At 39.5% G+C, this 12,810-nt stretch overlaps 2 protein-coding genes across 3 annotated transcripts in view; both read right to left on the bottom strand.

Annotated features, from left to right (window-relative positions):
• The window catches only part of psmd1 (proteasome 26S subunit, non-ATPase 1), a 42,121-nt gene extending 34,155 nt beyond the window's left edge, over nt 1-7,966 (bottom strand). Inside the window, exons 1-15 of the mRNA XM_073476286.1 lie at nt 7,792-7,966; nt 6,892-6,935; nt 6,086-6,159; nt 5,510-5,679; nt 4,986-5,194; nt 4,565-4,708; nt 3,628-3,854; nt 2,795-2,855; nt 2,552-2,680; nt 2,317-2,405; nt 2,138-2,216; nt 1,872-2,045; nt 1,252-1,363; nt 825-1,021; nt 323-418 (exon numbers count right to left, since the gene is read on the bottom strand). Of these exons, the coding sequence (XP_073332387.1) occupies nt 323-418; nt 825-1,021; nt 1,252-1,363; nt 1,872-2,045; nt 2,138-2,216; nt 2,317-2,405; nt 2,552-2,680; nt 2,795-2,855; nt 3,628-3,854; nt 4,565-4,708; nt 4,986-5,194; nt 5,510-5,679; nt 6,086-6,159; nt 6,892-6,935; nt 7,792-7,807 (1,821 nt within the window). The 5' untranslated portion in view covers nt 7,808-7,966. The remainder of the gene's footprint in view (nt 1-322; nt 419-824; nt 1,022-1,251; nt 1,364-1,871; nt 2,046-2,137; nt 2,217-2,316; nt 2,406-2,551; nt 2,681-2,794; nt 2,856-3,627; nt 3,855-4,564; nt 4,709-4,985; nt 5,195-5,509; nt 5,680-6,085; nt 6,160-6,891; nt 6,936-7,791) is intronic.
• A 413-nt stretch (nt 7,967-8,379) lies between these two features.
• Nucleotides 8,380-11,601, bottom strand: LOC141004705 (uncharacterized protein C2orf72 homolog). Of its 2 annotated transcripts, none has more exons than XM_073476363.1 (3): nt 10,718-11,589; nt 10,064-10,177; nt 8,380-9,361 (listed from the first exon to the last, which is right to left on the bottom strand). In XM_073476363.1, exons 1-3 carry the CDS (start codon nt 11,460-11,462, stop codon nt 9,264-9,266), a joined length of 957 nt encoding a protein of 318 aa, XP_073332464.1. In that variant the 5' UTR covers nt 11,463-11,589; the 3' UTR covers nt 8,380-9,263. The 2 variants fall into 2 exon arrangements, with proteins under 2 accessions (XP_073332464.1, XP_073332465.1); XM_073476364.1 differs by having other exon boundaries at nt 9,260-9,361; nt 10,722-11,601.
• Nucleotides 11,602-12,810: the final 1,209 nt, after the last annotated feature.

Here is a 12,810-nt window from a genome sequence, read left to right as displayed (position 1 = left end):
CAAATTGGTACTGGTTTTAATAAAAGATGACTTGGCTAAATGGATTCAGAACCTTTAGTTTAGCTTCAGGCACAAATAGGAAAACACTGATGTGCTGTATCAGAACTGAATGTAATTAAGCATGAACAAATGTTTTGCTTCCCAGAGAAATTACTATGGATGTTTTTAAACAAACATAATCACAATGTTAAAATATTTTGAATTATGATGCCAACTACAGTTGTGCAGCCTTGGACGTTGGCACCTGCTTCACCAAGCATTAGAAACCTGCCTTCCCCTTAGTGAAATAATGTGTTGTGAGGGCCAAACAGGAAACACTCACAGCGACATGTAGCAGACGTCGGATGGCCTTGTTGTTCCCGGAGCCGCAGTAGGCCATGCCCACCGTGTACATACCAGAGCGTCGCAGGATGGGGTCCTATCATAGACATTGAAAGAAAGCAGAGCTTTGAGACTACGTGTCTGGATACACAACTACGATAACATGGTTTGAGTCATTTCCCACATAAAGCTCTCACAAAGGACTCCGGGCAGAAAGTACAATGTGAAAGCCTCATGTGTCACATGAAATAAACACACAACACGTAGTTGTGCGAGTACAGACAAGAATCAATACATCCACACATGACACCTAAAAGGTTTATGGAGAGCAATGACCTAGTACAGAGTTTTGTTTTGTTTTTAAATATCCCCAATTCTTTCTCTCTAGTGATTAATCAAGCATAATGTATTGTTACTATATGCATAAGTTGCAGAAATGCCCAAAAAACAAAGTACTGCAACATGACGTATACCAACATGCTTTCTATGCTTTCGAGCCTTACCTTGTCTCTGCAGAGGCTTTCAATAAGGGCATCAGCCTCTTCCATGCGTCCATACATGACCAGGGCAATTCCCACTGCCAGACCACGCAAGATCTTCTCGTGCTGCGTCTCCTGAGCATAGCCCACCATGTCCTCAATAGCCTGGGCTGACTTGGATCCCAGCATGACCAGACCCAGGGCCAGGCCTGCAGCTTCGCCTGAGAGATTATACGATATTGTCAGCAGGTTTTTTTTGTTTTCTTTGTTTTTCACATGTTCATCTATACTTGATTTGGGCAAACATCATTCTTTCACCATTAATTTGTTAAAACGTTCAAATCAAAATGTTTGAATGTATTAGATTAGACAGATGTAATAGCAAAGCAGTGAGGACTATAAACTTCAGAAAAACTTTCCATTTTGAGAATTTTGTCTAAAGCCTACACACCAGTAACAGCATCATCCTGGTACAGGTTGGACTTGAGGAGGTCGTAAACATCCTGTCTGGCTGTACCCAGTGCAGCCAAACCAAGGCCAAGGGCTCCCCCGTGACGGACAATCTGTGACACAGAAGAATAAAACTGACCGTAAGAGTTCGAACACTGAAACATAAATGAATAAACTAACACAGTGGATTTAACTAGCTCCTGGTCTCAGCTACAAACTTCTAGATGAAGCTTTTGATTCTAAAGCCACGTAAAAATAAATTGTCCTTTTGTATTACTGCTTAGTTCAAAAAAGTTCTGAATAAGTTCAGATTCTCTCCTTCAATAAGTCATTTCATGAATCACATTGAAGTATATTTGACAATGACCCTGCCTTGATATTGTCTGTCTGTGTTCTGTTTTGTAATTGTCCATTGTATGATTTGTCGTTGCGAGGATTTAAAGTCTTCTGTGTCTATGTTGTCTAGAACCTGCCTTGGGACTACGGCTGAAATTTAGCAGTTATGCTAAGTCTGGTGCATTTACACTGATGCTTAACGCATCATGTTGATGAATGTGCATTGTCCCAACTCAATAAATAAATAAATGAAAATGAAATGAAAGTAAACATCAAAAAACTCACATCATTGCTGGCGTTCTTGAGCTGACTGAGCAGGTAGTCAATGATGTCCCCGCCGTGGTTGGCATGAATGAGTCCTAGAGCGTACAAGCCTCCTCCCTCCTGGTAGGCTGAGCCAGGGGAGGTGTCTTTGGGCAAATAGGTGGCCATCAACTGGAGAGCCTCTTTTTCATGTCCCTGAAAAACACAGTATGTTATGTTTAAAATTGAATCTGTAATAAAATTGTGTTTTTTGATTTATTATTATCATCAAAGAGACATAAATTTACCTTGTGGATGACACCCAGACTTGCTGTGGCTGTGAACTTAGCCCAGTTGGTGGCTCTTGCAAGCCATTCCAAGTTTTCTCTACAAAGTCAAAAAACAAAATTACCCTTGGAGTAAACGGCTCTCTCAATCTCTGTATGCATACTTTGAAATACATCTTCCATTCTGGCAGCACAATTACCTAAGGAACTGATCACTGGTCGTTCCTGTGTGCATGAAAGAGTTGGCTATTACTGTGGCTGTGTGGCACACTGAATTTCGGACTGCATCCTGGAGTGACAGAAAAAAACAACAACAAATAAATATAAAAGCTCAAACTGAGACTAAGGTTTATTTTGCACAATCTGCAATTCATCTGAACATGTAAGCAATATTTTAGTTTCAAAGCCTTTCATCTTGTTGTTTTCTTAAATCACCTTTGTGTTTTTGAGGATCATTAGATCTGTGTTGTTATTTCGGATTAGGAACTGCAAGTGCAGCTCAATGGCCATCTCCCCGCTTAGGATTTTGATCATCTTGGCGTTCTGGTCTTTCGGCTCATCTTTCTACAAAAACACAGACAAGCAATATGATGGTCCGTTAATCAAAGTTGTTTTATTTAGACACAGAAAAATGACGCCACCCGGTATCACAAAGGTTCTATGGCCCAAAGAGCTCACCGTTTCAGCTGGCTTTCCAGCTGGGGAACTGCCAGCCTTGTCATCTGTCTCCATTGCATCACTGAAACACACAAATAGAAACAAATTTGGTCAATGTTGAATCATTTCATAATAAATAAGTGACTTATTGATTCAAATAAGCCTATGTACAGTTTCAGGTAGAGCCTCAGGTCTCCCTATATTCACTGCACTTGGCCTAAGAGCTACCTAATTAGCGAGCAACAAAAATAATGGTCAGATAAAATTTTATCAATGTACACATTTACATTGCATATTGACATAATTTGCACTGAAATGTCATGTCTTCCTCGTAAAATGCTGCTTTATAAAAAACGAAAATCCATTATTAATGTTCACGACCTCGGTTAAACGTTGCATCCAAGATGTAATATAAGCCAAATGTTTTTGGACAATGTTTAACCTCATGAATTTAATTTTTAACTGTTTTCTGAATGTTTTCTTACTATTAGACCGGTTGACTAGTCTAAAGTTTAAACATAAAAGAAATTAATCATTAGAAACATCCCTACCATGCACAGTATAGTATAAAACAGATGCACACCAAAGACCAAAGCTTGTAAGGCTCAATATTAAATATTCTAACTCTAAATGTTCTGAACTTGTGTACTGAACCATCCTGCTGATATGTTTTACATTCTGCATTGTGTCAGAGGACCGACAGACTCAGGTAAATCTTTTCCTACTGTGCTGGAATAGTTTGGGCCTCCTGGATACTTTCCTAGTAACTCTTCGTAGCGAAATTTGTGAACATGAACAAGACACATAGCTTCAGTCTAGTTACTAGTTTGTCCTTATTCTCTTCCCCAGCCCACCTGTCTTTGTCTGGCGTGGGCACAGTGCCGGTATTTGTAGAGCCAGGGACTGCAGGGATAGGTGTTCCAACGGTCCGCAAGTTCTGGATGACAGAGGACAGGAACTGCTGGCTGGCGCTCTCATACAGGTCAAAGCAGATCTGATAGGCCATCAGCAGGTTGTCCTCCTTCACTAGCTTCTCCAGGATGTCACTCACAGCCTGCGGGTCATCCAGGAATATCAGGCACTAAAGGGGTGAGGAGAAAAAATGATTAGAGGGATTTTACTTTCTGACACAGTTCTTGGGAAATAAAATTCTGTAAAAGTAGAGAAATGTATTTCATCAATATATATAATCACATCAGAAGCTGTCGGTATGACTCAGGGCTAATACTGGCCAGTTTGTTTAAATATCATGAGTATACAGCTGATAATATGCAAACTAAACTTCAATCAGTTGCCAGTTCATTACTGAACATTTAGGCTTCATCAAGAAGAAATTATTGCAGGGCTGGTGTGTTAGAATGCATTAGTTTTAGCTAAGGGTACTTAATAAACTGAAAACTGAGCCTACATTATAGCGGCATCATCAGACTAATTGTCAAAAACGGGAATCTAACACTGCAAGCAATCAAAAAATGAATTAAGTTAAAAGATTAAAGAACATGTTAACTAAAGCTGAATGGCTAAATGATAGTTCAAAAAGCACTAGAAATTAACATATTAATAATTACAACTTCTAAAACACAAAAATCACGGTTTGTGTGGGATTTCTTTTTTTTTTAACTCACTCAATCAATAGAGTTTAAAAAAAAAATCACCATTCCTTACACTACAACAGTGACTTAACAGAACATATTAGAACAAATGTGTCTGAAAAATGACATGTATGTATTACATTGGTCAGGTTAGTCAGAGAGATGATGCATTAAGTGGTTTCAAGGATCTGATTGTTACCTGGCAGACATTGATGAAATCAGGCTTCTCCAAGTTCATGTAGAGCTTCACTAGCACCCGCAGCACCTCGTTGCGGAACTTCTTGTTCTGCATCAGGGACATGCACACCTTCAAGCTGTAGGCTAGTAGGCCACTAACATCATTCTGCATGAGAGGAGAAAGAAAAAAAAGGATATAAAATTATCAAAGTGATTCATGAAAAGCTAGAAATCTTTCAGTACAATCAACAGCAGTAATCAAATTGTGGATACTTGTATGGGAATTATGCCTATAGGAATTATGACCGAAGAGATTTGTCAAAGTCAGCAAGATAAAAATGTATTAAATCTAAATACACTGATTATTTTATCCATGCTAGACTCTTGCACAAGACTTAAGAGCCCAATCTCAAATCCGCCAATGACTGACAGTAGGTGCTGACCGATTCTAAGATGGTCTTCTCAAACATGTCAAGTCGCCTGGTCTCCAGGGCAATGCCAATGGCCTGCTTGTACTTGTGGTCATCTAGGCAACGCAAGAACATCTTGTTGACAATGCCCTCAAGGCGGGGGTCGATGCTTTTCTTCTCCTCATCCTCTGGCAGCTCGGCATTCTCCACCCGTAGCTTGGTGTAGTGGTCGATGCATTTGGCTAGCAGCAGACAAAAACAGGGGATTAAAAATGAGAAGGGCTCCATTTAACTTCTGAATTCAATGACGTAATTCAAGTCCACATTTTATTCCACATGCCCCTCATTGGCTTGCTCCACCACAAATCCCTGGTAGGTTTAAAACTTTAAAAACTGGAGGTAAGAAATTTTTCCATTTTTCCATTTAAGTTACTAACTTCACCTGGTTAAGAGTCACAGCAGTATCCAAATAAGAGAAAATCACTAAAGAAGATCAATCACTAAAGAAGCAGGTAAGTCAGGTAAATGAGGTCATGTGATTTTGTGTGATCACTCACCAATGATGGTCTCCACATATTCTGAGTCATCTGTGACATTGAAGAGCTCTCCAGCACCGAGAGCATAGTTCAGAGATTCCTCAAAGGCTCCAAGGTGGTAGAAAACCTTGGAAGCCACCAGGGCAGCAAATGCTCTACTCCGAAATGTCTCATCCTCATACAGGACCTCGCTGTGAGTGGACAACAGATAGTTAGACAAGACTGAAAAGTTGGACTAGCAAGATATCTTTTTGTGTTAGTGCTGAATGTAAATGATCAAATCTAAATAGTCACAGCCTCTGCCAGAAATAGGCAAGCTCTGAAATAAGGAAGGAAGCAGGGATCTGCCTTAGAAATCTAGTCAATCACACACGCTCAAAGATCATTCAGGAATCTTCTTGTCATAATAAGGAACACTGCACTGCTCTGACTGCTATATTTCATCTGTATCACCACTAGTATGACAGGTGAATAGATCACAAACCTGATATACTTTTAGTTAAAGGGAATTGTTTGCGCAGAAAAAATACAACTAGGAGCTCAATTTATTGCGGCTTAATGCAACATTGTTGTGTCATTTATGGTTACAATACTTACATTTTATCTACTGATCCTGAAATCTCAGCCCAGAAGTCATTCACAATGGAGTTTAGCTTGTGAAGGGCAAACTCCTGCAAACGAAACAGAGATGTTGCAGATAGTTAATTTACATAACAGTTCTGTGTTAACCACTGTCACACTGTAATTCTATCATTACATGGGATCCAACTTAGTTTACTCCACAGCTTTTATAGTTTGGGCCCATGAAGGAAGCTATGTCAAGGTACAGTCAGTATTGAATTTTGTTTAGCATTACGATTTCTCAAGTCATATACTGTAGGAATTTAGCAGGGAGGCACAGCTGACTAAGACCATGATTATAAAAAATCAGAAGCTTGCATTGAAAGGCCCCCAGACAAAGGCCTCTTGTTTCCGTGGCCCATCATGCATTGAAAGTCAAATCAATCAATGCAAACGGGGAACAAACAGATTAATAAAACCATTTACTACCCCTGATATTGTAAGCGCCTCATTGTCAAGGACGAGAGAAAATCATGCCGCACCTCAAACCTCTAAGGAAACCTCCCAGAGCTATGCTTCAATATGACATATAAGACAATAATAAATGTGTTTGAGGATACAGCTGAAGCTCTTCTAGAAATTAAAGGTGTATTTTAAAAGGCTGTTTGGTGTATTGTATTACACACAGTGTGTGTGTCATTTTAAAAGTAAGTAAAAACACACTCACTTAATCCAAGTGAATCTCTATTCCTCTGAATGGCATTTGACATGATTAAAATATCTCTGTGTGGGGGTTCGACATGTTAAGGCACCTAGTACACTACTATGAAACCAACTCTTACCTTGAGCTGTGGCTCCTCTTCATCAAGGAGCGAAATAATCCCAGCTGAAGAAAAAATAGAAAAGGAAAATTTATTTAGTGATTACCTGATTGATGAAGTAAATAGATCTTCTTTAACAACCAAGTATACATTGTGTAGTGTAGCATATAGTAGGGCAGGGAAAAGATTAACATATAACATGTTAAGCATAACATATGAGAGCCAAGTACTCCTTTTACATGTTCAGCATTTGTCTATAATAATTTCTTCATTAACAGACATTAAATACTGGGTCCATTTGATTAACAGTATACAAACAAATACACTTTTTTTTAAAAATGGAGATTATTCAAAGCCTACACCGCCACCTATATGTTACTATACATCTGCAAATTATACCTAACTATACAACTAAAGAGAAATTCAGATTTAAAAAACCTATTGTAATGTAGCAAAATAGAACAGGTTCAATGGTCAAATTAACCTGTTTTGAACAATTTCACCGAAAGCAGGTCACAAAGAATATACTAGTTTTATCATGTGTTTTGTTGTACTATTTCCAAGATGAAAAACAATTGTCTTGTTGTTCATATGAACATGAACTTGACCACCTTGCTGTATAGCTAACTCAAGATCCTGTAACGTTACAGTGTTATGAGAACTGTTAGCATCAACGTTACGGTGACTTGTATCAAATTCCTACATTTTAACAGCCGGGCAATTAATTAAATCGTCGCCTATTTATACCAAACACACATTATAAACAGTTCTTCTTCCCTGAAAGATGATTTGGTGGATTTATTCCTTATCGCCGGTTAACGGCTGACTGACAACTGCTACATTAGCTGTGTGACTCAGCTAAATCAATGGCAGATAGCTAAAGTTACGGCTAGCAAAATAAAAACACTTCCTACAACTTACCGGCAGATGTTATCATGATTGGCTCTTTATTCCCTCCTCAGCCCCACAGTCCTGCTTCGACGGTGGAATTCCGTGCGATTTTTTCAGGAAATATAGAAAATAAAAGGTTTGTAGTATCTGAAAATGCACTCCAGTAGAACCAAGCACAGCCGCTGCTAACTTCTTTTTGTCCAGTACCGCAAGTCCCCTTCTAAAGGACCTGCAGGTTGGGTGGCCTCGTTTATGCCTGATTAGAAATATACAGAAATAGAGTATTAGTGATTGTATCCTCGTACGCCCGACCAATTCATAGTATCTTGAGTATTTAGAATATGACCTTACAAGTTCTTGTTGTAGTTAAAAGGAATTATGGGAAGACAGTAATTGAACGTATCCGATTTATGAACTGGCTTTTGTAAAGGTGGTCTATCGTGAATCAGTTCTTTCGCCTTTCCGTCTACGAGGAGGTTGCGAAGCACATTGAAATCATAGGTACGATGTGGCTGTTAGGCCAGTAATATAAATAAAAATATGACAGTACAGTGTTGATTAATGAATTTGACAACCGAATCCCAATATGCTATTTTTAGTCAAGAACGCACATTCATACAAATTCAAATATGTTTATTTACATATTTATATTAATGTACAGACCAATAACCTATATAAATACATACAGAGTGAAAAGTAGTTTCATCCATTTTTTATTAGAGATAATACTATTATCAATAGCAATTATATAAGGCACATAATTCTAATAAATGAAAGTCGAAAAATGAAGAAATTGACATCGATAAAGCATGGCAGGATTATCCAGCTGCGGGGGCCTCAGGGGGAAAAATAGCTGCTGGTCCCCTATAATGAAGCAGGACCCCACCTAAGGCCCATATTATGTCAGCTGATGTTAAGATTTGGTGATGTATATTCAAATACATTTTCAATCAAATTAGCAAAAGACCAGATGACACACAATAAGCATGGGAGATTTGAGGCCACTGGAGATCTGGGGCCAGGTGGTAATCCAACGCTGTTCTTGGCTATACATTATGTTGAAAGAGTATTTTTGTTGTAAGTTTTTAAGCCTAGGCAAAATGCAGTTTCTTAATGTACTAAAAAAATAGCCAACTCTCTATCTAGGCCCGTGTAAAAAAGAAAAGAAAAGACAAAATAAAGACAAACTGGTGTTAAAGGATGCGATATAATTCGTTTGACTAACTGACCACAGTTACCCCCTAACATACACAGTAAATCCTTTTCTGACTAACCATTGTACATCGAAGACCGTGTGTAAATGAACAAGACAACAGATTTGACTATTTAGTAACATAGTGCTTCATGACAAAAATCAATGTTGGCTCAGCCATAGGAATATTGATAACATGAAGAAACAGTAACATGTAGTAAGGCTCTGTAGCATGGTAGCACCAGCTTGACATCAAAAACAGGATTGTCTACAGTGATAAGCCTCCAGCCACAGGTCATGTGTCATGTCATCAGCTGTCTCTTCCAGCTGACTCTCCATCCACAGGAGGTCCAACAGTCAGGGAATTGGTTTTCAGAGGGATGCTTTCCTCTATACTTTCAGTGTCACCTGGAGAGAAAACACACATTGAAACCATTCTTATTCTAATGTGCAATTGAGTTTAATGAAATTGATGTGATGACACAATTAGGCTGCAGTGGGACTGAAGTATTTCTCTCCTTCTCATATATGTGAAAAGTGTTGAAACTAGGTGTCATGGCTTAATAAACACACACAATCACATTATCGACTAAAAAGCTTGTGTGTAAGATCAGTTTGATGCCAAAGAAGTTATTTTGTTAATGTTTCAATTTACTTTGTGTTGCAGTCAACCTGCCTCAACTGTTTGTTTTTTATTTTTTATTTTACATTACTACTTGAAGATGTACAGACAGTGATAGTAAGAGCAAAATATTTATTATATTTCTTAAAAAAGTAAGGCACTATTTTATGAAAATGCTAAATATGTTCTGGCAATCTGATATATTGAGGCTAAATTGCTGTCATCTGCTTTTCAAGTACAGATTTTTTTAATCCATACAGAAGCCAATGAAGAGTGAATGTGTGGATGTCTTTGTCTGTTAGTCCTGTGATAAATAGATCATCTGTATTCATGCCTTTTGTCCATGAAGTGTCCCCAATAACCCTGAGCAGGACCAAGTATGGAATGCATAAGAAGAGAAAACAAGGAGGGACAGAAAAATATCCTGTGCGGGAGGGGAAACGCCTGTATAGCTCAATCAAATTGAACTTTGGGACGACGTTTTGTACCTCTTTTCCTGTTGGTTGGAGAGTTGTTGGCCTGGTCTCTGAGTCCTCTTCTCTGAGGCCAGAACAAACATTGGAATGGCCAGAAAAGCGGGTTCCCTCTATCCCGGGTATTATCTGAAAGGCAATAATAAGCGTTTAACAATTTGGCAGCTTATCTAAGGGACTGATTGTTTCATGAATGCTCCTTTTGTTCCCGGGCCTTTGCAGCCATGCCTGGGAAGAAAAATGTGTGGTCTTGTGAATGTCATTGATTGACCTATATAGTGGAGCCCACTGACACAAATCACTTTTACTATTTGTTTACAGTGTTCATTAGTTAACTTATGATAAGTAAATGTATTATCCTTACAATATTAATTTAGTTATGTCTATGGATTCAGTACCAGTAATAATTATAATGATGAGTTGTAGGTTTGTGTGTCTTTGTGTAGGCTCATCTTTTTAAGTGCTTTTGAAACTCTCTTCTTCATATCGGAAATTAATATTTTATGAATCATCCCATCTGGATGGTGCCCTGGTTAAACAAACCAGGGTTCAAACTTCATGTTGACAAGCATTCTGACCGTGTGTTTGAGAGCAAACATGAAATCCCCGACATGACATTACACTAATTACATGAAGCAGATAATTTTGAACAAATGGACGTTATTACACCTGCGGTTTGAGATGAGTTTATAACTGTGCAGACGTTTCTCTTGATGGTGAGCATTTGGGCCTCCGTCTTCGGATTGAAACAGCCGACCCACATCGTCTCTGGTGAATGTCTGTGGAACACTGAGCGCATCAGACGCTCCAGGATTTGCGCACACTGATGCGTCTCGGCGCACTCCTGTCTGGCGCGTATTAATCCAATCAAAGCTGGCTGGGCGATTCTTGCGCGTTTCGTGCGTGCCTTTACGTCCTTTAAGATCTCTTTTAAGCACAGTTGGTTGGAATTATTGCTGATAAATGTCTGTCTGAAGATGAATATGATGAGAGAAGAGTCAATGGTTCGCTTCAGGCTATAGATGTTCGCCCTCCTCGTGGCTGTTCTCTGAACGGTGCCATTGCGCGTTGGCTGCTTGTCCTCTCCCTCCGGGCAGGCTCCCAAACCCAAATCCCTGGGCCTCGCTGTGAGAGGTATGTCATTGCTTTTAACGGTCTCTGTCGTGGAGCAAACGGGGTCTGCACTTACACTTGACGGAGGTGAGAGGAGCAGTCCGTTTCTCGCCAGGCAGCCGGGAAACATTTCACTGATGAACTCCTGTAGTATCCCAGCGTCTTCCCCGTCTACCTCTTTACTTTGACATGGATCACACACCAGAAAAATCCTCTCTCTACCTCCGATCAGAGCGATAATCTTCTGAAACTCCCTCTCCTCCTCGGGCAGCGTGTCCTCCTCGGAGGCCGAGTCTGCCATCCTTGCGCAATTTCGGCGGCTATTTCCAACGAGCCGTCAAACCATTTACTGTGCTCCTACCTTCGTGACCGGTGAAGTGCAGAGAAACGCTGTCACGGTCAACATGAACACCACCATAGAGGGTGGGAATAAAGACTCAGCATCCATTTCTATTGGCTGGTCAGTTAAGTGGGCGGGACCAACTGTCAACTACCACACACATCACAGGCTTGTTTCAAGATAATAAAGTTAATCTTTAATTGATCATAAACACAAAACAACGATGATTAACAAGATCACAACAACAACATGAGCTTCAAGCATAAAGAAAATATTATTTGTCATGAATTTCTCATAAATAATCCCAGGAGATCCAGGGCTGGATGATGAAATCAAGGTGAGGAGGTCACTCTCTTCACTCCCACCACTCTCATTGTAAAGACTCCTGCCTTCTCTCCAATGTTGTAGATGCCTGGCTGCTCAAAGAAACAAAGAGAGGACAGTCATGAGCACCAACTCCAACAAAAGAGCTTCACTTGTCAAACCTGCCTTTTCTACATAATTCTTAAATCAGCTTCAGCGACACTCGACTTCTTTGTAAAACCCAAAAATGCCTTTCACCCTCAAACCCCCCACCACTCCACCAGCAGCCTGTTGAGCACTCCAGACTCTAATCCTTTAATCCACACATGCCTGTTCTTTAATTAAAAGGTGCTGTCAGTCTGAAATGCCAAAGAGTTCGTGAATAAAATACAGATTAAATAACTTCAGCTGCTGAGTTCGTGTGGGCTTGACTCAATGTTTGTCGATGAATAAATGATAAACCATACAGTCAGACCAAAGCCAAAACTTCTGCCTTTAACCTTTAGACTGGCTGAGCATTGATTAGTCGGTAGGTGTGTTTGTTGTTTGGCGTTTCTTCAAACAGAACGCAATTGCATCATCATATCAACTGACTGACAGAGCTAACGTTCCACTGGTAATTACATTAATTTTGTAGTTGATCACATCTATAACCCTTTTTTCTTTTTGATTGTATTTAATTTTCATCATACAGACCAAACAGAATGACAAATCAACTACCAAACACACATAGCCCACATTCAGAAACAAAGCAACGACAACAATAAAAAGACAACGACCACAGAAAGCCAGACCATACAGAGATATGTATACAGTTTCAGCCTAAAGAAAACACATATCAAAGAATGTCCCACCCAGACATAACATAGCAGGAACTTCCACTAAGATTTAGGAGAATTAAAATGTATAATAATTGGGCCCCAGATACTTTCAAATTTTTCACAAAACCCATATGTGTTGCTACAGAGCCTTTCAAGATGTGTCCCTGAGAAGAGTTCCCTAATCC

Source organism: Pagrus major, chromosome 11, assembly GCF_040436345.1.
Source record: "Pagrus major chromosome 11, Pma_NU_1.0".
NCBI classification, from domain to species: domain Eukaryota; kingdom Metazoa; phylum Chordata; class Actinopteri; order Spariformes; family Sparidae; genus Pagrus; species Pagrus major.
This window is presented reverse-complemented; position numbering and strand designations above follow the sequence as displayed.

Bases quoted from the DNA above. Each gene is read 5' to 3' on its own strand.
- LOC141004705 (XM_073476363.1), bottom strand. From the start codon at position 11,462: ATGGCAGACTCGGCCTCCGAGGAGGACACGCTGCCCGAGGAGGAGAGG. The intron at 10,178-10,717 runs GTGTAATAACGT...ATTGCCTTTCAG, and splicing joins AAACTCATCTCAAACCGCAG to ATAATACCCGGGATAGAGGG. The intron at 9,362-10,063 runs GTACAAAACGTC...TTTTCTCTCCAG, and splicing joins TCCAACCAACAGGAAAAGAG to GTGACACTGAAAGTATAGAG.